We start from the raw sequence: 24,965 nt of genomic DNA on the forward strand, positions 1-24,965 counted from the left end.
GCTTATAATATGTCAGATTAAGGATTATTCTATAGAATTGCTTATATCAACCCTATTCATATAATTCTGATCTTGTTGTAGGACTATTTCTCCTCAAAGGTCGCTCCAGCTGTGCCCTCTGGTACGGTTTTGTCATCCAAAGGCTGCAGTCTTTTTGCAAGTAACAAAGACTCTCGCAACCTATTTATCAGCCTGTTCAAGATCCATTCACTTTCCTGCTGGCCACTCAATAGAAGGCTTTGTGTTCCTATCCAAGACCACTTCAGGTCACTGCTTGAAACGTCCTGACTGATACTGGGTTGATCATTTGCAAGGTTCACTCTACAGTGCGTCTGTGGGCTGTGTTCGTCCTCACCAAGGAGTTTGAGGTACCATACCCATTGATCGAATGTGTAATGGTGTGGCTCAGACTCTTGAATGTGATTTGTAACGGTCTGAATCTCGGAAGTGAGCAGTAGTTGGAGGTCGATCCCAGTAGCAAACTCTCGGACACCATTGTCTGCATTAGTAGTAGAGCGCGAGGGAATGTCAGTGTTCCGTGGTCCGGTGAAGGGGGAAACCAGGCCTGCGGTAAAAGACGTAGTGGCCAGGCCTCTGCTATCATCATGGTGATAACTGTCACGAAACTCTGTCATGTTCCTTATCGATCCTTCGTGAGTATCCTTGGCACATGCCACCGAGACGGAAGGGTCAGGTTCCGGGTCGGGGAAGAATCTACCAAATGTGATTTTGCTGATCAGGCACTTCACGTTTCGAAGGAAGGCTCTATCGTTTGGCAATATAGTGATGTTTCCCGCTAATATCGTAATGTCTCGAACAACCCTAACCACGGTATTACTTGCGTTTGAGATAAGCACCGTCATGATCGGCAGGGCCAAGAGAGACCAAAAGAAATAGAACGATCTACCCGCGTTAGAAACTGGAGCTAGATCGCCATATCCTATGGTCGTCCAGGCTTCGAAGCAAAAGTAGAATGCGTCAAAGTACGACCAGCTTTGGTATGCCTCCTCGGCCTTTTGGAAGACGTAGGCGCCTAAGAACCACAAGATAAGCCATGAGAATGTGGAAATAGCCATGGCTACCCATCTTCTGCGGGTGGAAGACTCTTTCTGGATTGTGCGCATCAGAAGAAATTCAGCTTTGCGGCGTTCGAACTCGCTTCGGCGTGATGCATCCGGTCCTGTGACGGGTATCTGAAGCTCATCACGGATGGGTTCAAGGGCATCGCTGCCACCCCTGAGAAGCATCTTCTTGATGGTCCTTTCCCGCCTCCTTTTGCCGATCCTGGCCGTGACACATTGGCTTCCGGTTTCAATAATTAGGTTTGTTACTGAGCTGATCACCAAACCCAGAGATACAATGCCAGCCAGCGCGAACGGTATCAGGAGAGCCCTTCCAAGGTCCGTCGTAGGGTGAAAATCTCCGAAGCCCACAGTAAAGAGGGTGACAACAGCCCAGTACACAGCATCGAGGTAGTCCCATGACTCGATTTCGGAAAATAAATAAGCGCCAAGAAGGTGATATATAAGCAGCATGATACTCTGCAGCATTAAGGTGCGTTCACTAGTGCTTAGCAACAAGGTTTTCCGATAGTGAGCAGCGCATGCTCCCCAAAAGGTAATGGCAAGAAGCGAGGCATCCACGAAGTAGAGTATGGCCGCCCACATCCCATAATAGAAAGATTGTGACCATACTACAGTATCTTCAGACAATTCAAGGTCTTTGAAAGGCCTCGCGATAAGGACAGTTAAAGTGATACGGCAAATAGAAGAGGCGTACCTATTTATCATATATTAGTACTGAGCTAGAGGGTTGATATGTTCATAGTACCATCCAAATATTGTGACAGGCAAGGCCAGATTGAAGCGAACCCTTTTCGCCATACTAAGCACAAGGAACAGGTTCGAGATAACGCCGACGAGAAGCTGGATGGCCTCGGTAATCAACAACCTATATGTAAGCTTATAGTGAATATCCATTCCAAGACCAATCAAACTAACACGTGGCGTACTATGAAGGATCAGCAACAGAGGGAGCGTCTTGAACATTCTCCCCAGGGATAAGCTCTTGTCTCCATGGCTCAACCATGGAACAGATACTGAATGCAGAAGCAACGGGACCCAAAGTACCGGCAATCATAGGGAAGGTCGTCGAGAGAAACCACCAACGACTAAGACCAACGATATGTTAGATATCAGTAGCAGTCCGTGTGTGAGCCTCCAACGGCAACCTATTTACTCCAGTGGCTTACCTCTGATCAATATGAATATTACCCTCATGATTCTCGTTGGTATTTGAACCGTTATCTGCAATTACCCGTTGAGAATCATCAGGACTTTGCCTATTGCCCTCTTCGTCGTTGGCGACCATAGCGTTATGTTATCCTATCTGATATCGCGGAACTCAGCAATGAAAACTGTTAGTTCCAGCATTTAGTTCAATGCCCTCTACATAACTATTAGAGATGCGGTGAGTAAAACTGACTAATTGACCCTTCTCCAAATAACAAGCTGAGTTGCCAACAAGCCTTACCCCACCTTTACTTAACAGACTTCTGTCACCGTGTCTAGCCAGAACATAACGGTAGGTCCTTCGCCGATGCAGCCTGAAGATAAGGAAAGTTGGTATACTGCAGCCGACATCCTACTGAACGTAGAACGACGTTCCCAAATTCACTTCGCCATTGATATGCCAGCAGCAATAGATTCCCACCGCCCTGGCATTCCAATTCGCTCCGGTATGTACTCCGGTTTTCCTTCGTTCCTGGTTCAGAATTCCACTTCCGCTTATTTACGGACCCCTTATTGTTCTGCATAACCACTCTCTCATCGAACTCGGTCGGCCGCCGATGTAACCCTACCCCTTGATCTCTGGATGATAGGGTTACACTGCGGATCTGGATGTGTCACTGTGATCTGGCATATTGTTACAAGCTATGGCAGGGTCAGAGAAGGTAGTGGTGACATTGCTGTTCTCAACTGGGACGTTGTTGGTGTGAAGATTAATTCACATATAATCTGAGTGGCTGCAGACTCGCTTGATTGGCTCAAACTCTGGATATAGTTCTGATGCACCTCATGATCTCCCTTCTATGCAAGTCGCAACATGGTACTGTAAGCGTATTCAAAGCTAACTAAATGTTTGAGATTCCGAATTCGATTTGCTGGATCCTTAATTTCAATTACGTTGCCGAGCCATTGCCTGATTATTAGACTCCTCCGACAATGAAACAGTATCAAACCCTTCTCTGCTATGACTTTCTTCTCAGCAGTTCGCCCCCCTTCCTCAGTCCTGCTTAACCAGGTATAGCCGTAACAACTAGACACTAGTAGTCTCGCTATTCTGCTGCTGGATATTTCGGTTGTAACCGTTTGCTCGAGGGTCAGGTCTGGTGACAAGAGGTATTAGCCCAATATTCAAAATCGTGCCAAGGCTATTCTCGCAAAGCAGTTCTTACTTGGTGAGCTTCTCCGCATGATTCTTGATGTCGCGTTTTGTCTCATCGAGTTTGACATAAGTACGGAAAACGTAGACACCCTACAAAATACCACATCAGCTTCTCCCCTATTCCTGGGAATAGGGAGTGTATCATCCGGATGACTCACAAGTATTCCACTCAAAAGGTGGAGGAACCAAGCAATAAATGAAAACGCCAGTACTGTCCTCCACGAGGAGCAACCCGCTCCGTTGATGGAAACAGTCCCAATGGGTCCGACTTTGTAGAAACGGCCCCAATAGTAGCCCCAATAGTCGTAATACCAGCGTGCAGAGCAAGAGCTACTACCTGTCTTCTGTGAATGGTAAAAGTTGCGTATCATTAGTAAATGGGTTTACTTCCGAATAGCGTAAAAGTGTGAAGGAGCACAATACCGTTTGAAGCAAGCAATATGCCACGAGCCACATCACAAACAGCAGGAAGTCGAATGGGAAGCCTAAGAACATGCTCCTGAATGGTGGGCAAAAGAAGATGGAGTACATGATGCCGAGACATGCGACAACGATGGTATAGATAATGCGTCCATCGACACTAGCTTCCGCGAGGCCAACAAGATAGGTGATGCGTGAGAGAATTCCCAGAGCGATTATAGCAGAGGCAAGCTCCGAGAGACGGAGGATAACAGAAATGACTTTGTGCGCAACTCCAGATTCAGCCATTTTGAAGTAGATCAAAGGTAATTGATTGGAAATGAGATGTTGTAGGGTTACTTGAATTTGGATTGCTTATATAGTTACTGTCGCTGGATGGCTTTACCCCTTAGTATTCAGAGAAATGTAAAGATAAGCGATGGTGCATGTGTGCTTGATACGACTGGGGGACGTATTCATGTAAGCTTATTATGATGCAATCCTTGCACTATTTCATGTTTTCATCACATTCAAGCTCTTGATTCTTGTCTTATCATATTACAGAGCAAACGCCACTGGTTGCCAAACCGATTATGCTGAAGAAGTATTTAGTATAATTTGGACTCTAAGAAGTCGGCCGGCTTTAGTAAATTGTCTAGACTGGTCCTTCAGATCGCTGCGAAGCGCCACTTAAAGTATATCGGATCATGGCGGCTTACAGCTGTGAGTTGAGCGAGTTTGAAGTGTTTCTATTGGAGTAAAGAATGTCATCGGAGTGTGGCAGGTAAACACACGTGCTGGAAGAGCAACTAAGAATCTTACCAATCGCCCCAATATCCTTATTCTATCTTACCATTAGCTACTTTTACAAGTATATGAAGCTGATGGAGGGTGATGATCGTACTTATGCATGTGACGTGGTTGACGGTCAGGGTTGTTCTTCCTATAGGATGGCCCGGAAGATTGCGATCCCAGTGACAAATACCGGGACAATATTAACCCGCACCTACCCTCTTGTACATTCGTCACAAGCGACCGATTTCAAGGTTGGCTAGTCTAAGATGTTATTGCCAGAAATGACGCTTCCTCCGCTCATTGACGGAGGAACCCACCGGGACCCCTGCAAATCACCCACTAATCCAGGAACCGACAAGAACCCCTCCCTGCCCACAAAGTCATTCATGAAGTTTAAGGGAAGGGACATGGTATAGGTTAGCCTTCCCGGAATCCGCTGGGATGCATCTCCCCGAGATGGATGGTTGAGATGTGCTTCAAGCCACCAGATTGAGGGTCCTCGTACAATATGTGACAAAGGCTGGCTTTAATTATACTTTGTTCCAATACTGAATGAAAAGTTTGAATCATCCAAAGATTAACATGATGCATCGCTGACTGGCCGTGCCACATAAATTGATTTGCATAACGGACACGTGAAATGCCGCCCTCGGAACCAACGGTCGATACATTCCTGATGATAGACATGCTCACACTTCAATCGTCGCACGGTCTCTGAACTATCAAATACTTCGAGACAGATCGCACTAGCTATTCAGAATTTGAACGTGAAAGGCGGAAAGTGGCCAAGAACGTACCAGAGTTCTGCCGAATCAATAGTGTGCGATTCCAAAGATGGCTGCGTCTTAGACGACGGGGGGAATTTGTAGCTTTCAGCTGGGCTTGTGGAGTCGAGAGTTTGCAAAGTCATTATGCCGCCCGGAGCGACATGCCGGCTCTCAATATCCCCTTGTGCTTGCATGTGCTGTCTTCTACGTTTCACGATGCTAGTTGATTGTCAGTATAGAGAAAGACTTATTCAGTGGGTAGGATACTGACGAGCGAAATCCCATGAGGCCTATTGAAGCCAACCAGACCGCATCGAGACCGGCGAGGATGTATGAGATCTGAGTCCCAAAATGAGATTCGTCTGCCGGCGTTGAATCTGGGTCATGGGTCTCGTCCATTGAATCCGCAGAGGGTCGGGCATGTGGGTATTCATTGCGAACGATGTGGAAAATGACGGGGATGAGCTAACATTTAAACGAAGCTTTCATAGCGACAAGTCATCTTATTTCAGCTTATCATAAAATACTGGGCGAATCGGACCATAACTTTGACAAGGGAACCAAAGACGCCCGCCCGGTCAGCCTCAGAATATGAGATCGGGGGTTTCGACAGGCTGGATAAGCATGTCCATGGGCTGTTAATTTGTCACCCTAGCCTTCTCTGCTAAAGAGGCAGCAATGGCTGAAATGTATTATACTCTGATTTAACTATAGGCATCTATTTGACCTGCTAGCTTGTCTTTCCCTTTCACGTTGAATATCGCCGAGCCTAGATCGAACATCTTTCAAGAGCGAGCGCGGCAAAACTGAAACCAAAGGGCCGCGTCTCATCCAGAACGTGCTAGGTGGGAGAATAATGTTCAAGGCCGTTGAGACAGGTGCTAGCCACAATGTCATCGTAGTGTGGTGGGAGTTCGTCGTTGATGAGTGCGGGGACGGATGGTGGTATGATGTCGTCATCGGAGCTAGAAAGGTCGAAGGCGTGGTCCCCCGATACTTCAGTGGGTTGCCAGGAGTTGGTGGTAGGGTGCGCGCTATGCCCGTCATCGACAAGGTGGCACGCAGCCAGCCCTCCAATGGAATGGCGGGGTGGCTTTTCGATCGGTATGGTCAAAGCATCAGGGCACCCACAGCTTTTGTGATAGCTCAGAGACGAAAACGTCTCATCGGAGTAGGAGGGAAGGCTCATGTTAGCCTGGTTGGCTCGACAGTTGAGAAGAGCAACCGGCAAGTATGTGATGGTATCTCGATAGATGCGCTTTTTCCCAGCTGGGACATTGGCATCAAGACGGCTGATATGCAGTATGATCTGTTCGTCAACATCAGCGTGGATAAGGCGGGGCGGGAGAATGCTGTCGAATTTACCTTCAGGCAATGCTTTGCAACGACATTCTTCCAGATACACTTGGGGTGCAGCCTTAACTCCCCCCTCCTCAACATCATACCACACGTGGGGATCTGCACAGCTGCTTCGATCTCAGTTGTACCCCAGAAAGTCGGCAAATCCAGATCCGAGTTGAACAAAAGGCTGTCTCGTCTCTCTGTCACAGTATCGGCCAATGTCCGCTCCCCCGATGCCTCTGCACTCCTTTGTTCGGTAGCCATTTCGCAAGTCTCGTTTCTCGGCTCCGGGGTGAATTCGCCATCACGGACGGTTACGAGGCCCGAAGTCGCCCATGAAGGGAAAATAGCTTTCTCAGCTGTCTTCTTGAGGAGAAGGACGGTGCGACTGGGAGTCCTCTTGATAACCTTCTTGTTATTCGACGAGTATTCTATAGATTCGGTTACGAAGACCTCGAACCCATGCACTTGGACCTTATCCAGAGGCCCCAGCCTAAGGAAGATAGGGATCATGCTGCCGATAGGGTAGCTTCTTCCCCCTACGATTATATCGTAGTATAAAAAATCCTCCCATTGCCGGCTGAACAGGATCGGCTGCATCGTCTCCAGAGATAATGGATCTGGAATTCTCACCAATGTAACCTCTTTTCTGCCACGAAGATTGGTGTTGAACATACCAGCGCGAGCGATAGTCGCACGTAGCTCCCACTTCACAGAGCCATATGGTACCTTGATCGTCTCCAGTTCGTCTTGTGCGATTGAGAACGCAAAGGGATAATCGTATGTACCCGGGTAGAAAATCTTGTAGTCTTGTACTTCAGTTCCGGGTCGAATCATATTGCCATGGTTGTAACATTGGGCTTGAACGTTGTCAAGAGCCAAACGTCGTCTCTTTTTGGCACCCATGATGCTGTGAAGATTTAGATCCAACGGTGCCAATGTATTTCCTTCATCCATAAAGTTGCTGTCGGAGCCTGATGCGCTCTGCAACTGGTATCTGCACTGGAACCCAAAATCATTCTTTTCATGGTTGTTCAAGGCGCTGAAGAATGTTGACACTTGCGTTGGCAGGTTACATTCCTCGTGGAAGTCTGGTTGCGTTTCCTGTTGCCAGTCCAAGCGAGTGCGTCCCACCAGCTTAAGCTGCACTGACTTGATCTTAGTGTTTCTGCTGACATGCAGCTGGAGTGTTCCTCGTAATACTGCGGTGTCATTCTGCTCCTGATAACAGCACAAGGATTCAAATCCTGACAGGAAAAGACTGGGTTCATCAAGGTGAATGGAACAGGTTGCCCCATTCCCAAGAGTAATGGGCATGAAGGGCGAATGATGGTGATATGGTTGACAAAACAAATATGAAGCTATTGCTGTTGGTATTATTGAACTTGATGGTCGGGTGATACATGAAGGCTCAGGAAGGTACTGTAGAGAGTTGTTTCAGCTTTTTACCGTAACAATTGGGACCTGCATATGGTATGTTCTCCATTTGCCACTATGGTGCTATCTAACTTTAGAATGTTTGGCTCTGTACTTCTTGGCTCTATACTTCAGCATGTGTCCTCTATCTAGCACAATGCATAGCGATATACCTTGGTAATTCGAGACCGGTCCATTTGTTGCAGATTAAACCTGACAAGGCTGGGTCTGGACTTTCTATTTCTCATCCTTTCGTTCCTCAATTGGTGCGATACAGCTAGATGTCATGCGCTACGCCACGCTGACAGGTTATCGTTGAGCCGGAAGCCTGTCAAGGAATAGCATCTTGTGAGGATCGAGGCTAGGATCTCTTTGGACCCCGTAAGGCTTATCGAGCTGAATGACATGTGTATTGTCGCCACGTCACCAAAAGCTTAGCACGATAACTAGATTGATTAGTTGCATCAGAAGATGGTGTTCACCACAAGCATTACAGGGTCTCCGGGTCTGAAGAGATCGGAAGTCCCTGTCTTTGCAACCATAATCGTGTTATAGTGTCGTCAATGGCCCCATACCGTTTGGCAAATAAATGATAAGGTTACAATCCCTCTAGTCTAGCTCCCAAACCTAAAAACCTTTCACAGTCAGGGCAGAAAAATATCGAAATATATATGTTTCAAAACTTTAGCTTACCATTTATAATTCTATCTATAATAACCTTCTCAATCATTGAAGCCACTGCATACCTTAGTGGGTGGCTTTTGGAATCAGTGCCCAGTAATAAGTCAATGGTTGCTGATGTTATGGCCGCACTAACAACCTTGATTGACTTCTCACCAGCCCAAGGCCCTCTATCATTTTTGATACGGGATGCTACTTCCGCCCCCGCACGGACACCCTTACGCAACGCATGGTGGCTTTCATTACGAATCTCGGAACCCCTCTTTTCTCCATGACCGCTCGCTTCAATCGCCTTTGCTGATGGCATATCTTGTAAGCGAATATAACTGAAGTAGTTAGACGGAGATGAGCCTCACTAATTAACGTCCCTAGAACCGATGGATCAATCAAGTGACTCCACCACTCTGGCCCTTCGTACAGTCTCATGGCGTTGTCATCCATTGGTCTGCGGTGAACATGATGATGATGGTGGTGCCAGTGATGATTTGGATCATCTATACTATCATGATTATGATGGTGTCGCCGTCCTTCCTTGGAGTGTTGACCCTTGTCGAGCCTGTGATCAATGGATGTCATGTCAGTGTTTTGAGTGCATAACATTTATAAAATCAAGACCTCGAAAGAAGCGACACCGTGGCCTATTTTATAGATCTTAGTTGTAGCCCTGGTCAACCAGATATGTTCACTGATCATAATTGTAATAACTTAATTTTTGTCTATCCTTGATAGTGGTGCTGTGCCATACCAGAAAGGGACTCGAGCCGATTGCTATATCTTTAAACGGTAGTGTCTCAAATTAGGGTTCCTTTTGATAAGGAAGCGGCCAGTTGTGGAACTCACAACTCACTTCAGCCTGCCGATAATGGCCCACGTGGTGTTAATTGCAGCTCTAGACATGTATATAAGGCTGGAATAACTTCATACAACATCGCCAAACGTTAATGATGTTCAAGACTAATCTCTTCTATTATACTTACAATCTAATAATTACGCACCCCATGACAGCGCAAACCATCATTTAATTGTCGCTCCAAGTCAACAATAACATGGCTGCAAGGGAGTTATTAGTTGTCATTCTGAATCATACTAACGAGGAACTCAACATCGAGGCAGACTCACCAAGTCTAGATCATGGCCATTGGATGGACATGCCAGACTCGCGGCCACCGCAAGAGATACTGGCAGGGGAGAGCGGCATGTTGCGATGCCAGTCAAGCCACAGGTATGGGGTGATTACTGGTTCTGTTTCCTACAGAGTCGTCGGCTTCGAGACCAACAATAAAGTGACCTTTTCGTGAAACATACCTTACGTGGGACCAAACAAATACGACTGCTGTTGCCCACGAGATGCTTTTAACATCAAAACTTTGGGTGGGCGGGGAAATCAGGCTGTTGTTGTCTTCGTATTTGGTAAGCTAACTATTTTTGGCAATGACCAAAGTCTGACAGCCACTACAGAACCAGTTTCAGGCTCAGGCTCAGATGCAGGATTGGATGATGGTGCGTTTGCTGCTGTCACTTGAATGATCCGAGGGATTAGTACATAGTCTGGCAAACAGCTACGTTAATGCAAAGTTCAGCCACGTTTGTCTTGCATGAAGCCAAACATGTGATGTTATTGGCTAAGATGGAGTACTAGTCCATAAGCACTAGTCAGTGGGTTGTTACACAACTTAAACTCACAAGAAGGCATACGTAACTGTGACAAATGTGACTAATAGCCATTGGCCTTGAATAACACGCCTCAGAATTACATGATATTCCAATAAGCACAAGGACTTCGAGGCTGCTCTTGTCTCCGAGAGATATTGGAGTCTTTCTGTTCCCGTCTGTGTCGCCATCCTAAACTGAGCTACCACTCGAAATCATCGACTCTGACAATTCGAACCCTACTTGACAGTGGAAAATGATGTCATGCGGTCGCTTGATCCAGTTGGCAATTTTGCTGGCGTTGTCCACGGGTATGTTCATGTATCAATTACCAAAGTAGACTTGGACTAAGTCTCTAATCCAGCAACACACTGCGGCTTCCTTAAAGGCGGATTCTTCCCAATTCTTAAGCCAAGAGCAGCGCCGGATGCCCCTGATAGTTATACCCCGGCTCGTGTCCCATGCCCCAAGACACGGCCCGCAATTCGGCAGGCAACGTCATTGTCGACTGAAGAAACATCATGGCTGGAGCTTCGCGATAATAGCACTTTTCCGGCGTTGGAAGAATTTCTTACCCGTGCAAATATCGGAGGCATCGACATTGAAGCATACTTGAATGGCATTGTGAGCAATGGCACGACGTTGCCACGAATTGGCATTGCTATCTCCGGTGGAGGTTATCGAGCCATGATAAACGGTGCTGGTGCCATCGCTGCATTTGACAACCGAACCACAGGGTCGACAGGTAAAGGCCAATTGGGCGGTATTCTCCAAGCTACAACCTACCTCAGCGGTCTATCTGGAGGCAGCTGGGTGGTTGGAAGTCTGTATGTACAGAACTTCACGACAGTGGAATCTATCATTTGTGGTTCCAATGCTTTCCTGGTTCCCTTTGGCAACTTGATGATTCAATCTTTAAAGGTTTGTTGCAGCATAGTTACTTATTCAGGGCTCTTGCTTACTTTGATAAATACAGGCCCAAATGATCTATCTGTAACGCGATACTACCGTGAGCTATACCAAGATGTCCAAGGTAAAGTGGAGGCAGGTTACAACAAGTCCATAACCGACTATTGGGGAAGGTCCTTATCTTATCAACTTGTCAATGCGAGCGATGGAGGTCCAGGTATGAGTTTTTGACTATAGTCTGAATAGGGAATTAACCATCACTTAGCATATACCTTCTCATCGATTGCAAATGATACCGAGTTCGCGGCTGCGAGGGCGCCTATGCCTCTTATAGTTGCAGTAGAAAGAACAACGGGACAGCTTCAAATAGCAAGCAATTCCACTATCATAGAGTTCAATCCGTGGGAAATGGGATCTTTCGACCCAGAGCTTGCCGCATTTGCACCTCTGAAGTATGTCGGCTCTGCCTTCCAGAACGGTACAATCGGACGCAATGGAGACTGTGTCGCTGGGGCCGACAACGCTGGTTTCGTTATGGGCACCTCAGCATCGCTTTTCAACCAGGCATTCTTGCAGATCCAAAAGGCCGACAATGTTCCAGAGTTCCTGCTTAAGGCTATAAATAATACTCTGGCGGATATTGGCGAGGAGAACAGGGATATTGCTAACTGGCCAAACCCATTCTACAAGTATAACCCTAAGAACAACTCAAACGCGGACAGCACCATCCTTACCCTTGTCGACGGCGGTGAGGACCTACAGAATGTTCCCTTCCATCCATTGCTCGTATCTGATCGGCAAGTCGATGTCATCTTCGCTATCGACGGCTCGGCTGATACCAAGACACGTTGGCCGAACGGCACATCTCTGGTAGCCACATATGAGAGATCTAAAGCAGGCGTCTCAACTCAAAACAACGAGTTTCCAAAGGTCCCAGACCAAAACACTTTCATTAATCTCGGTCTCAATAAACAACCGACCTTTTTTGGTTGTGACACAGACTCTGGTAACTCGTCAGGGCCACTGATTGTCTACCTTCCCAACGCACCATATTCATATGAGTCTAATTTCACGACTTTCGACCTTGAATACAGCGACAGTGAGAGAAATCAGATTCTTCGCAACGGTTATAATGTTGCAACTATGGGTAATGGCACAGTGGACTCAGAATGGCCTGCCTGCGTAGGTTGCGCGGTGTTGGCTCGTAGCCTAGTTCGTACAGGCACAACTGTACCATCCAAATGCGTAGACTGTTTTGAGAGATACTGTTGGAACGGCACGACGAACTCGACAGTTCCCGACACCTACGAGCCAGACCTGATGATTTCGAATGCTGTTAGGGATTCGGTGCTGTGGTTGAGAGCGGTCGGAATTACTTTACTAGTCAATCTCCTGTTTATTTGTTTGTAACTGAATATGTATCTAACAATGGATGAATTTATGGATATATTTCTGATACACATCCTACACTCTATACTTTTTCAAAAATGATTAATATCATCTCAATAGGTAGTAACTAGGGTTACATGAAAGTGAAAAAAAAAGCTCGAAGAACTGTACAGGTCGCAAGGGTAATAAATTACACACTAGATACGTAAGATGCAATTGGCCAGTCCCAACTGATGGGCTCCAAACAAGTCTCAGTAGCTCTAACAACAAATCAGCATCAAGCAGGTACAAAGGTAAGTGACGAAGTGTGTGCTTTATTACCTTTGCGACCTTTAATAATTACTATAGATGCAATTTCCACAGTAACTTAAATTAACAAGACTGTCAGGCTGCAATATCTCCACCATTGACTCCATAGCTTGGCTACTTGTGGATAGAAAATAAAGACCCACGCTGTTCCCTGTTGTACCTTACCTGTAATATTTTAGTTAGTCTAGCTGTTTTATTCCATTACAGGCATCCCAGTTTGCATCATTCACAGCTGCAATGAGATTACTACTAACAGAGTATCATATGATTATTATAAAGAAGCGGCTGAAATTGAGTTTGAGCCGTAATCAGCCTCACACATGAGAACTATACCTTGGTATCACCACCCTTTCACACCATCCTTCTAGTGTCATTTGAATTGGCACCTCTTTCCACCAGAAGAGTGCCAACTAATCAGTTGACTCACCCTACCACGATCTCTCCAGCCGCTTGCCTTGCACCGCACTGACGACAGAACCTATCTGTATCTTGACAAGAGAAGCCGCACTGGGTACAGTAGTGAACTCTGGATCCTGGCACTGGACCCTGGACTGGACCTTTCTGAGGTCTCCCCTCCACAAACTGAGGTCCCACCTGGTATGCTGGTGCTGGTTGAATTATGGTGTTTCCGTCGTTGGCTGGGTTGAAGACTCCCAGATCCCGTGTTTGGGCTTGCACCATTGGATAGGCCTCATCATATCGCGGCTGAGGCGGCATCATCGCAGCGGCGCTCTGTTGAGCGGCTTGTTCTTGCAATGCAGCCTTTTTCATGGCTTCATCGACGGCACGCTGTGTTCGTAGTTCTTGCTCTTCTTCTTCTCTCCTCCGAAGATCGACCTCGCGTTCTATCTCGCGATCACGTTCACTGGCCATAAGCTCCTGCTTTCGTACCTCATGCTTGGCGGCTGCTCGTGATGCACCGTAAACAACAGCGGCGCCAAGAATAGGCCTTCGTCGACGTCCGAACATCTTGGTCTCTGCAGTTGGATGGTGGTGATGCGTATGTGGGATCGATAAGAATTGTTTAATATTCACAGCGTTGAAGAACTCAGTCTCAGCGAGTGTGCGTGAAGCCTTTTAATAAGAGTTCAACGGGCGATGTCAATACCCATGTGCTCTGTATCTAGTATGCACCAGCGATTTGATTATGGCTTTTACTCATTAGAGTTCCAGTCCCTGACCCTGTTATGAAGATGCAAGCCAAAGTTACTTCACTGAATAAACATAGCAGCCAGTGCGGTGTTGCTCTGATAATCGTGTTGTTCCCTTAGATGTTACGACTTTAGGTTTACCCAGTTCAACAATGACACGTACCAGCAACTTCGTATCTCTTGGATGTCCCGGCTATGTATTTTTCATCCCTCCATCTTTAGGTACTCAGGTTTCTTAGTATTATCCCTTTGAGTGCCACAGCCCTTCAGAGGGGTCACGACAGGGGTATATAACCAATCAAAGTAAGTAAATCAGCTGCTACAGGCCAACTTGTACTCAAGCTGCTATAGAGGGTTGTCAGCCAATCGAAATTGTTGAATTAGATGGCTATACCGCCAAAGAGGTAGCCAAGTTACAGGCGAAGACAGCCCTTTCAACTGCGTTTGCAGCGGAGCTTTTGTCACCTTCTTGTACGTGGGGTCAAGTGGGTCGAGATACCTACTGAAGGGCTGTGGCACTCAAAGGGATATTAGAGATTGAAAGCATTGAACCATGTGATAGCGTATGATTGGGATAAGGGACTGGAGGGGCGGGTAGCCTTGCGAGACGTTGCTAATGCTGAAAGTGAGAGTTAGAGCACGTCCAAGTGATAAGGTGGCTTTGGGGTGCTATTCCCCGCATCTGGGACACGTCAAAATGACAAGATGGCTTCAAGGCTGTTCCCAGCATCTGTCACACCATTGGTCTAGGTGTAGTTACTCCACTAAACTTGTAGACTTAGGCTTCAGCTACTCTCAGCTTCCCTTGTATAATAAGCAGCAGCATACCGGTATGTTGTTACGCCCACTAGGCGCACCTGAACCACCACCCTTACGTCTATTTACACTTAATCCGTTGAAAGTTCCCACGCGAGATTTATTTGTCTTTAGCATAAGCCCTTTTGACTCCCCGTAGCGCTTATTCTACTCTCGAACTGACGGTGCGCTAGGACATGAGCTTCAGCTGATCCAATTGCTAGTCACACGCCTATACAAAGTAGAAAGTTGTTAGTACTTTCAACTTCTTGATCATAAAAAGCTGTTGTAGTTGGTCACAAGTTGAATCTTTCGGTCTCTAATGAAAAGATAAGAATAGTGTTCCATTTTCGATTGGGGCTAATCCATCATTCAAAATCTACATGGCCAGCCCAGTGTCATTTGAGATTACTCTATTAGCTCCGGAAACATATTCAAACTACAATACAATGGCCCCTCTCTACAAGAAAGCGCTTGTCATCGGTGCTACCTCGGGTATCGTGAGCGGCCCTTGCGTCTAAGCTTGTCGCGACCGGCACCAAGGTTGTAGTAGTAGGTCGCCGGCGGACTCGCCTAGAGTCTTTCGTGAAGACACACGGCTCAAACGTTTCAAGTGCATTTGTCTTCGACGTAACGAACCTGACTGGCATCAAATCCTTTGCAAATACAGTCGTCCAATCTAATCCAGATCTCGACTGTATTATCATCAGCTCAGGTGTCCAGCGCGGCTTCAACTTCTCTGAGCCAGGCTTTGTCTAGGCCATCAAAATCGTAAATCTTCTAAACGGGAAGAGGAATTTGCTAGGCCATTGACGCTGGGGCCATCGAAAACGTGGCTGCAGTGCGATGGGGTTATCATGACCCTTGTTTCGAGTATTTCGTCAATGAGTTTGGGAGTGAGGATTGCGCGATATTGTTATCGAAGATAGGTAGGTTCAGGCTGGGTCCTATGAATACATGGATCGGCCGCTGAGAGTCATGGACGACGGCTATCTCAGCGGAGGAGCGTGGGTTTTGTTGACCACTGGCAAGGTGTGCAGCCCGACGCGGGGAGGAACGGTCTCCGCTAATTAGGTTGACACCGGCCTGTGTTCTGGTGCAGTAGTCGGTCGAGCTTTCGGTTGGAATTTTCAAGGCATCGGGGCATCCACAGATTGACTGGCAGGCAGTAGATTGGCAGATCTTGTCGGAGTAGGTGGGAAGATAAATGTTCATGGGAGTGGTTCGGCAGTGTAGTAGAGTAAACGGCAAGTTAATGCTGATCTCGAAAGTCCGGCGCTTTCTTCCAGTTGGATCTACGGGATCGAGGCGACTCGTTGGCAGTATGACCTATTTCGCTAACATCAGTCTGCGGTTAACTGGAAGCATGGTACAAACTCACCTGAATCCAGTGGCGGATATTGACACTCCTCCAAGTACACTCGGGATACAGCTTCAAGTTCTCATTTCTAGCCATCATCCCACAAGTTGGGATCTGCACGTCGACTTCAATCTCGGTCGGGCCCCAAAAACTCTCTAATCCTAAGTCCAAGTCTCCCACGAGGTTAGTACTCGGCTCTGGTAAGGGCTGAACCGCAATTCTTTGCCTCGACACCTCCGCAGTCCGTTGTCTAGCGGCCATTTCACGGGCCTCGCGACGCTGTTCGGGACTGAGTTCACCACCTCGGATAGTCCTCAGGTCTGAAAACGCTCATGACGGAGCCAATGCTCTCCCAGCTAACTTGCTGAGAAGTAGGATTTTACGACTTGAGGCCTTCCTGGCAGCCGTCCTGTCATTAGACCAGTATTCTATCGACTCGATCACAAATACCTTGAGCCCGTGCACCTGGACCTTGGCCAGAGGCGTCAACTGGAAGGTGATTGGGATCTTGCTACCGACGGGGAAACACTTCCCGGAGATGATTATATCGTAATATAGCTGATCTTGCCATTGCCGGCTAATTAACATAGACTCCGTCATCTCCAGAGACAATGGGTCAGGCACTCGCACAATTGAAACCTCCTTCACGCCGTGCAGGTTAGGGTTGAATATGCCAGCACGGTCGACAGCCGCATGCAGCTCCCACTTCACAAAGCCTTATTGTACCTTCGTGGTCTCAAGTTGGCGGTGATCGATCGGAAGCTCGAAAAAGTAGTCGTATGTGCCTGGATAGAAAACCTTGCACCGTTTCATTTCCGTTGCCGTTGCAATCGGGTGGTCCTTGTTGAGGCTTCGCACTTGAGCATTTTCAGAGGATAATCGCTTTAGGTCTTCGGTGCCATCATTGCTGTGGTAATGCGGCGATAATGACTTCGACCGGTTTAGTTCATCCATAAGATCATTGTCGTTGGGCGATGTGCTCTTCAGTCGGAATTTGCACTGGTTCCCATAATCGTACTTCCACTCATTGTTCATGGCATTAAAAAATGTCACTACCTGTGCTTGTAGGATTTCCTCTTCGTAATAACCCGAGTTCATTTTCTGTAGCCATTCCGTACGGGCGCGACCCAACAACTCAAGCTGCACGGCCTTGATCTTGATGTTCTTGCTGACAGACAGCTGGAGAATACCTCGCAGCAATGCGGTGCCACTCTGGCCCCCGCGATGGCCTTTACAATCGTGGTCAATCCCGGATAGAAAAACATCATGTTCGGCGAAGAGGATGAAGCAATTAACGTCGCTCCCAGAGGCTACGGGCATGGGGGCGAGGGAGGTGGCAGTCAACTTGGCGGATCGGACGGGCATGATGCTATTGCAATTCGCACATTGTACGCTCTCGCCGCCCGAGGGATGGAGACTCGGACAGTTATGGCAGAGAGTTGGCTTGATATTGTCTCTGCGTAATATGACCTTCTCTTCGGTCAGACTACATTTGCCTCTGTCGTCGCTATCCGGCATCTTCCGCTTGTGAAGCAAGTCTGGCCTTTGACCCTCAACCACGCATTCGTAACCTGTTACGGGAAGCAGTGCATTCACTTCAGGCAGGGGTCTAGCAAGGTTTAATCTGGACCCTCTGTCTTTTAGCCTTCCGCTTCCTAATTGGTGCCCGTCTAGTTGGATAGACACGCCATAAAGAGTCGCTCGGTTCAAGACGAGACAAAAAAAGGAAAAGCCTGTTTCTGCGCCCATGACAGAAGGCTGATGCCGCTAAGAGCGCCACCATTGCTACACAGGAAGTGAGTAGTGTCTCACAGCTTCCCCCTATGTACTGTACACACCCAGAACAGGACCACGGTCCTCTCAACCCTGGTCTTTCAATTTCAATGATAGTGGTAATATTATTAAAAAAAAACAAAAATAATAAAAATACTGCGGTGGATGTGCTATTCCTGACCCTTATTCGCCATTCGTAATGCTATCGGTAACATGTCCTTCAATCAGCGAAACCGCAATCCGCGCCAGAGGATGTTTCTTTGGATCAGCACCCAGCAGAAACCCGATGGTTGCTGGTGCTGTCGCCGCACTGGCAACCTTGATCGTTCGAAATGCCACTTCCGCTCCCGTACCGATACCCTTTCCCATGGCCTGTTCGCACTTGCTGCGCGCCCTTAGAGTCGGCACAGCCGTCTGACGTTGATGGTGAGACGATATGGTTTGTAAATGTGCCTCACTAATTAAGCCCTCAGAACTCAAGCAACCACTAATGTGTTGGTAGCCTCTTGGCGGTTGGTACCTACCCCTCACGGGGTTATATAGTGGCTTGCCATGAGAATGATGATGCTCTGACTTGTCTCTATTATCGGGTGGGGACGACGTCGCCGCCCTCTCTCGGTGTGTCGACTTCCATGACGGGGGGAATCGATGATGATAGTTTTAGTGGAGACCTTTGGAGAAGTAAGATCGTAAGAGACGAGAGACCTTGCAAGAAGGAAACCACTTCATGGGCTTGGCTGATGGCTCAGTGTCAAACTCGCAAGATTCTTCGGGAGACTGACATCTGTTCAGATGTAGTTGTGCCAACAAAGATGGGTAAGCCGTAGTACCCACATCTATGTTGCAAGCTGCCAATGCCAGCCGAGACGTTCTCAAGCGTAGCACTGAACCCATATTAGGCCGGACATGGACCACTCTCAAACCCCTTCGTCTGCCGCAAAAGATTGCGAGGATGAGAACATGAGTGAGCTTGGTCGGGCGGGCTCCCATTGTATATCGACTTCCTGAGATCCTGTAAAGAGTCTTCGTCCTAGAGTTATCAACACTATCGATACAATTTCCGAAACACAGCCAAACCAGGGCCCCGAGAGACCCTAGGACGCCGTCTTGTCAAAACTGGGCATCTTCGACCAAACCGCAGATCCATCTAACGTACATGATAAGCTTGCGTGACAAACAAGCATGTGTGACAAAAATCCCTCAACTTACATCATCTCTATTTAATCAATAGATTCTCAACCACGAAATATGTCAGACCCTAATATTGAGGGTAGAATCCTTCTTGCTCTTCAGGCCCTTCAAAATGACCCAAAATTAAAGCTCCGACGCGCTGCAGAGATCTATAAAGTTGGCCGTATGATCCTATGGCGCAGGCAGAAGGGCATTCAATCTCGAAGCGATTGGGTCCCTAAGTCACGCAAACTGTCTGACCTGGAGGAACAAATCATAGTTCAGTTCATTCTAGACTTAGATTCGCGAGGATTTCCCCCGCGACTGCGTGGTGTTGAAGAAATGGCTAATCGATTGCTCGCCGACCGCAACGCGTCACCCGTCGGCAAGCGCTGGGCTTCCAACTTCGCGAGGCGGCACAAAGAGCTCAAGACGCGATTCTTTCGTAAATATGATTACCGGAGAGCCGAATGCGAAGATCCGACTGCTATTCGCAACTGGTTTAGGCTTGTGGAGAACACAATCGCCAAGTACGGCATCCGATCAGATGAAATCTACAACTTTGATGAGACTGGCTTTCTTATGGGTATGATTGCAAGCGGAATGGTCGTTACGGGTACAGACAGGCGTGGAAGGCCGAAATCAGTGCAGCCTGGAAACCGAGAATGGATTACGGTTATTCAGGCGATCAATGCGGAAGGCCAGGCAATCCCGCCGTTCATCATAGGTGCGGGCCAATATCACCTCGCCAACTGGTACCGAGAAAGCAACCTCCCGGGCAACTGGGCTATTGCGACGAGCGAAAATGGCTGGACAGATAATGAAACAGGCCTCGAGTGGCTAAAGCACTTTGACTGGTGTACAACTAAGGGATCAAAAAATCGCTATCGTCTTCTGATCCTCGACGGGCACGAAAGTCACCACTCGGTCGACTTTGAGAGATATTGCAAGGCAAATAAAATCATCACGCTTTGTATGCCACCTCATTCGTCTCACCTGCTTCAGCCTCTTGACGTCGGGTGCTTTTACGTGCTTAAGCAGGCGTATGGTCGAGAAATCGAGCATCTGATCCGATGCTCTATAACCCACGTTTCCAAGACCGAGTTCTTTCCAGCCTTTTACGCCGCCTTTCAAGCAACTATGACAGAGAGAAATATCAAGGAAGGCTTTAGAGGAGCCGGACTTGCTCCTCTCGACCCAGAAAGTGTAATCTCGAAGCTCGATGTGCAGCTGCGGACTCCGACGCCTGCGGAGGAGGTAGTTAGCCTCTCGACCCCTTGGGTCTCAAAGACCCCAAAGACTATCCTTGAAGCCGACTCTCAGCTTGAATATCTTGAAAGGAGAATCAAAAGGCATAAAAGTAGCTCTCCAGAGTCGATTCTAGAAGCATTGAGGTCTTCTTCTAAGGGAACAAAGATAGTTATGCATAAGGTTGCCTTATTAGAGGCCAGGGTCCAAGATCTTGAACAGGCAAATGAGATACTAAGCCGGCGGCGGAGGGCAAAAAGAACCCGGCTACAGAAAGGAGGAGTGATGACAGTAGAGGACGGAAGGCAAGTAATTGATCAAACGGATGCTGATGCGCAGGCGGTGGCTGGACCATCGAGAAGTGGTGGTCAAGGAGGGCCTGCGCGAATGAAGGAAAGGCGCTGTGGAGCGTGCGGCAAGACAGGACATAATGCAAGGACCTGTCAGATAGTTGTCGCTATGTCTCTGGAAGATTATAGCGATTAACTTTACTTAATTAATAGTCTGTTGTGTTTTTATGGCTATTTCTATCTGAGATGTTGGGATGTTGTGTTGCACTCGCTTGTCTGTTGCACTCGCTTATCATGTACGTTAGTCAAGTTTAACCCAACACCAGAAGACAGTAGAAATGATGAAACCTGATAATTTGTGCTCTCCAATCGGAAAGCCTCTATCACAACCAAAGACAACGAGTCTCATCACTTTACGAACGAAAACGATGCGGTCTCCTGCGTAATAGAGTTCGCCTTGTTCTGCATGGAAAACCAGACCTTATTCTGACGCCTGCGCAAGACCAAGATCTGCTGAAGGGGGGTGGCCCGGCCTAATTGCTTCTACACTGCAAGGGAGATCTTGTTAGTGAAGCTGGCTTCACCGCCTTTGCGAGGATGTACCTATGAGTCGACAGAAATCTAGCGAATCAGATGCCACAAATGTCATGCCCGTGTAAGAGTCATGCCAGTGTAGTCAAAACGTCATGCCCGTATAGCACTGCTCTATATATATTTATATCTTAAGTTAAAGATAATTAGACAATAATATAAAAACCAGTATAATATATCTGGCAACTATTGCAATTCCTCTAATAAGTTTTAAGGTACTATAGCCATATAGGCAGTCTAAATAAAATGCAAGTCTACCTAAGTATAATGTAGTTGCAAGAAAGCTAAAGGCTATTACGATATTAACTAAGTAAATAGTAATTTTACTATAACTTATAAAGGTAGTATTGAGGATAGTAACTTGAGAAACTAAAATTTAATTGCTGATAGAAACCATAAAGGCTATAAAAGTATCAGTATGCTTACTTCAAGCTTTAACTACCTTTTTGCGCTTACTTTAGGGGAATTGCTCCTGATTCCGCTGTACAGGTGTCGACGTCCTATGGTCTTTGATATTCTGCTGGTAGCTAGTTTGGTGAGTCTGACTCTTGCTTGGTCATGGCTACCGGAGCATCATCATTGACAAGAATGGAGATATTAATTTTCGCAAAAAGGCATAGGCAATAACCAAGACCTTAACAAGATTTACAGTTATGACTTGAACTCCAAGAACATCGACACTATTCGCAAAGCCTGGAAAGGGAGTGGAGAGATCGCCTGGTAGAAAAAGCCCATTGACGATAATGGGCCGGAAGGTAAGTCTGACAAATTCTGGGAGGAAGGTATGGCAGATGGTAAGCAGGACGGTTTGACTTACAATTGCATCCACTTTACCCTGGGAAACTGTTCTTGAACTGAACGCAAGAAGCATGTCACCGTCAAAGCTATGAAATTCCAGCAACAAACTTGCTTTCCCTCTCACGGTCAGTTTCTAGGATACACAAGTGCAAAGAGCCACAAAGGATCTGGAAGTATTCTCCAACTGGAGAAGCTGCTATGGCGCTTTTAGTGATACCCATGAGAGTTGCAACGTCTGGGATGCCGATGTTCCTCAATGTTAGGATTTTGATGTGGATAACCTGTTGCAGTAAACAAAGTGTTACTTTAACTCGCAACCTAACACGAATCACACATTTCATCGCGGTTAGGATGAGGACTAAGCAATCGATTGTCTAGTTTTAGATTCATAGAAATCTGGTACAATTAGCATGGAGCTTTTGTGGTGAATATTATTCGTCCCTCAGCTGCAGCTCCATCTGTATCACTAATGATATCAGTAGCATCCGGACCTTCTGTTTCACGGATAATGCGAATCTGTTGCCGAGCGTTCTCTTGTAATTCCATCCCCAGCCGAGCCAAATCCCCACGAACCGTGTTAAAAGGTTCATCTCCTATAGACCATTGCTCAATAGCAACCTGGTGTTTTGCTCCTCCATGAATGAAACTTCCATTAGTTAAGTGCAGGGCAACGGGTATTTGTGTCTTTTCTCCATCCCTGTTGAGCTTTTCCAGGTGTCTCGAAGTTTGCGTTTGCGTTTCTTGAGAGGCCAGGTTTTGTGGAAAGAATGGCGTGTTAGGTAAGGCCATACTGTTTCTTTTCTTGCGTTTTCTTTTGCCACAATTTGAACACGAACCACTAGTATGTGCCGTAACTCCATGAAAAGGGTTTAAATGCTCAGATGGTTCGGAATGAACATTATAGCTACAACTAGTAGCTGCACTATTCAATATTTTGTTATCGGCCTTAAAGCTTTTCGTTAAGCTGTGCAAACTCGTTTTGACTGTTGGTATTTGGTCTTTTTTTGTCTCATGGTCATCCGTAAACTCCGAGGTTGACGAAGTATGTCTTTGTTCGGTCATACTGTGAATCAATTGATTTAGATAATCGGAGGTCCATAAGCAGCTCTACTGCTATATTTATATGTCAGAAGCTTCTATCTCCATGGCTGTGCATAAATTCGGCGCTCGCCGTCGAAGGAGCCACGCGCTTAGGGTAGGATTTGACTCATCTGACCGGATCAGAGGTGTGGGTGTGAGCATGGCCTGATTATACCAGACGTCGTCCGAAAAACAGCGGCTTCCGACATGTCGTCAATCGACTTCATTGATTAAGCGACTGGTATTGGTTGGCATGGCTTTTAATGTCATTATTTCTAAATTGTGGAAAAATGGTCTCGAGGTCTAGATTTTAGAGTCGCTCGACTTTCAGAATCCAGACCATTCGAATTGCTGGACTAAGAATATGCGCAATCTAATTGGCCAGGTGGACCCCCATCACCATATCGCAGAACCAATGAATCTACGGGTATAGACCCACTCGGAGCATTTAAGCCGGGTTCTCTGCTCAATAAAAGCAACCGAGACTTTGGAAATGTTCAGCTAACTCTTGTATGTTTAGTATAAATACCCTGTCTAATTGGATTTGCCTATACTGACAGCTTTCTCGTTCTCGGGTTTCAGGAAACCACCTGGAAATCCTGCATACAGGGTAATGTTATCGGGAACATTCTAAACAAGCCTAGTACATCATCAACGTAGTTGGTTTGTTTGGCAAATTGCAGGTCGTTAGCTGTAGTTTATCAAATCGTCTTGGTTTAGAGGCGCTTGACAAGACGATCTACTGGCACCCATTTCTGTTGTCTCGAGAATTTACAGAATCCTGCGTTTAGACACAAAGCGAGTCGAAAGGGCCTTTATTAGTCAAAACCAGAATTCTGAAGAGGAGTAAGCTAAGCTTAGTTATATGATTTCTTAACATGTGTAACTATTATAAACATTATTTCAAGTCCAACTTCCCCTCCGGAAGTTATCTGCAGAAATATTCCACGTTAAGCAATTATTTAGGACAAGCAGAATGTAAGTTGTATATTAATATTTTAGACTTCTAACGTTTAGCATATCCTTCCATAGCTACACGTCTCATTCTAGGAGGCCTGCATGTTCATTGATCCAGGTTAATATTATGTAATAACTCATCTATGATTAGAGTATATTAATGTTGTAACAAAGGCCGGTCGCTTTTTACTGCTTGGTCGCGGCTGGGATGGCTTTTCACTACAGCTAGTTATGGCAACGCAGATGAAGTGGGAGACCCTACTCAACAACACTGAGCACCGTACCTGCAATTCCCAGCACCTCTTTTACCGCTGTTCTCAAGCACATTCACACCAAAGTGGAGGAGGAGAAGGAGGAGGACTTCCTCTAGGTAGCTTTCTCGACGAAGGAAAATAATCTCCAGGGCGAGTAGGGAGACTACAGCATGGATAGAAGTAACTCGCTTCCCAGTCTTGTCCCCCCATCGTTAATAACGATCAGTCATAACACAGTTCCTCCTGCTATGCCCTTATTCCTGATAGTCTTGAAATAACTTCCTTTCTAGTGCTGTATCCTCGTGCCTTATGGCTCTATTATTACTCTTAGATGTGTCTCGACGTGTTAGATGAGGATATCGACGACGGCTCTCGGCCAGGAAGACAGTGGTTAA

General features: G+C 46.8%; 10 protein-coding genes across 10 annotated transcripts; 1 reads left to right on the top strand and 9 right to left on the bottom strand.

Annotated features, from left to right (window-relative positions):
* Positions 1 to 83: 83 nt before the first annotated feature.
* FOBCDRAFT_241865 (uncharacterized protein) lies at positions 84 to 2,370 on the bottom strand (the record flags this gene model as incomplete). Its single annotated transcript, XM_059610413.1, has 4 exons — positions 84 to 1,779; positions 1,831 to 1,961; positions 2,029 to 2,170; positions 2,252 to 2,370. The coding sequence occupies 4 exons, from the start codon at positions 2,368 to 2,370 to the stop codon at positions 84 to 86; spliced, it is 2,088 nt and encodes a 695-aa protein (XP_059465394.1).
* Positions 2,371 to 3,453: 1,083 nt separating this feature from the next.
* Positions 3,454 to 4,155, bottom strand: FOBCDRAFT_139593 (uncharacterized protein; the record flags this gene model as incomplete). The annotated part of the gene is made up of 3 exons (XM_054705812.2): positions 3,454 to 3,537; positions 3,606 to 3,791; positions 3,871 to 4,155. 3 exons carry the CDS (start codon positions 4,153 to 4,155, stop codon positions 3,454 to 3,456), a joined length of 555 nt encoding a protein of 184 aa, XP_054561787.2.
* A 1,063-nt stretch (positions 4,156 to 5,218) lies between these two features.
* Positions 5,219 to 5,386, bottom strand: FOBCDRAFT_140657 (uncharacterized protein; the record flags this gene model as incomplete). The annotated part of the gene is made up of 1 exon (XM_059608100.1): positions 5,219 to 5,386. A coding segment is annotated over one exon (168 nt), but the record flags the coding sequence as incomplete, so codon positions are not given.
* A 9-nt stretch (positions 5,387 to 5,395) lies between these two features.
* FOBCDRAFT_276931 (uncharacterized protein) lies at positions 5,396 to 5,807 on the bottom strand (the record flags this gene model as incomplete). Its single annotated transcript, XM_059611532.1, has 2 exons — positions 5,396 to 5,627; positions 5,680 to 5,807. 2 exons carry the CDS (start codon positions 5,805 to 5,807, stop codon positions 5,396 to 5,398), a joined length of 360 nt encoding a protein of 119 aa, XP_059467566.1.
* A 442-nt stretch (positions 5,808 to 6,249) lies between these two features.
* On the bottom strand, positions 6,250 to 8,066 carry FOBCDRAFT_139223 (uncharacterized protein; the record flags this gene model as incomplete). The annotated part of the gene is made up of 2 exons (XM_031193180.2): positions 6,250 to 6,717; positions 6,774 to 8,066. 2 exons carry the CDS (start codon positions 8,064 to 8,066, stop codon positions 6,250 to 6,252), a joined length of 1,761 nt encoding a protein of 586 aa, XP_031029801.2.
* A 775-nt stretch (positions 8,067 to 8,841) lies between these two features.
* FOBCDRAFT_139649 (uncharacterized protein) lies at positions 8,842 to 9,422 on the bottom strand (the record flags this gene model as incomplete). Its single annotated transcript, XM_059608057.1, has 2 exons — positions 8,842 to 9,143; positions 9,203 to 9,422. 2 exons carry the CDS (start codon positions 9,420 to 9,422, stop codon positions 8,842 to 8,844), a joined length of 522 nt encoding a protein of 173 aa, XP_059467567.1.
* Positions 9,423 to 10,752: 1,330 nt separating this feature from the next.
* Positions 10,753 to 12,726, top strand: FOBCDRAFT_241868 (lysophospholipase catalytic domain-containing protein; the record flags this gene model as incomplete). Its single annotated transcript, XM_059610414.1, has 4 exons — positions 10,753 to 10,807; positions 10,861 to 11,622; positions 11,671 to 12,617; positions 12,655 to 12,726. The coding sequence occupies 4 exons, from the start codon at positions 10,753 to 10,755 to the stop codon at positions 12,724 to 12,726; spliced, it is 1,836 nt and encodes a 611-aa protein (XP_059465395.1).
* Positions 12,727 to 13,518: 792 nt separating this feature from the next.
* FOBCDRAFT_227871 (uncharacterized protein) lies at positions 13,519 to 14,072 on the bottom strand (the record flags this gene model as incomplete). The annotated part of the gene is made up of 1 exon (XM_031195262.3): positions 13,519 to 14,072. One exon carries the CDS (start codon positions 14,070 to 14,072, stop codon positions 13,527 to 13,529), a length of 546 nt encoding a protein of 181 aa, XP_031028841.2. The 3' UTR covers positions 13,519 to 13,526.
* Positions 14,073 to 15,904: 1,832 nt separating this feature from the next.
* Positions 15,905 to 17,774, bottom strand: FOBCDRAFT_241872 (uncharacterized protein; the record flags this gene model as incomplete). Its single annotated transcript, XM_031195264.3, has 4 exons — positions 15,905 to 16,378; positions 16,431 to 16,722; positions 16,771 to 17,114; positions 17,208 to 17,774. The coding sequence occupies 4 exons, from the start codon at positions 17,772 to 17,774 to the stop codon at positions 15,905 to 15,907; spliced, it is 1,677 nt and encodes a 558-aa protein (XP_031028843.3).
* Positions 17,775 to 21,850: 4,076 nt separating this feature from the next.
* On the bottom strand, positions 21,851 to 23,068 carry FOBCDRAFT_204269 (uncharacterized protein; the record flags this gene model as incomplete). The annotated part of the gene is made up of 5 exons (XM_054705816.2): positions 21,851 to 21,883; positions 21,938 to 22,043; positions 22,299 to 22,365; positions 22,404 to 22,560; positions 22,853 to 23,068. 5 exons carry the CDS (start codon positions 23,066 to 23,068, stop codon positions 21,851 to 21,853), a joined length of 579 nt encoding a protein of 192 aa, XP_054561791.2.
* Between the last annotated feature and the right edge of the window lie 1,897 nt (positions 23,069 to 24,965).

Source organism: Fusarium oxysporum, chromosome VII (assembly GCF_013085055.1).
Source record: "Fusarium oxysporum Fo47 chromosome VII, complete sequence".
NCBI lineage: Eukaryota > Fungi > Ascomycota > Sordariomycetes > Hypocreales > Nectriaceae > Fusarium > Fusarium oxysporum.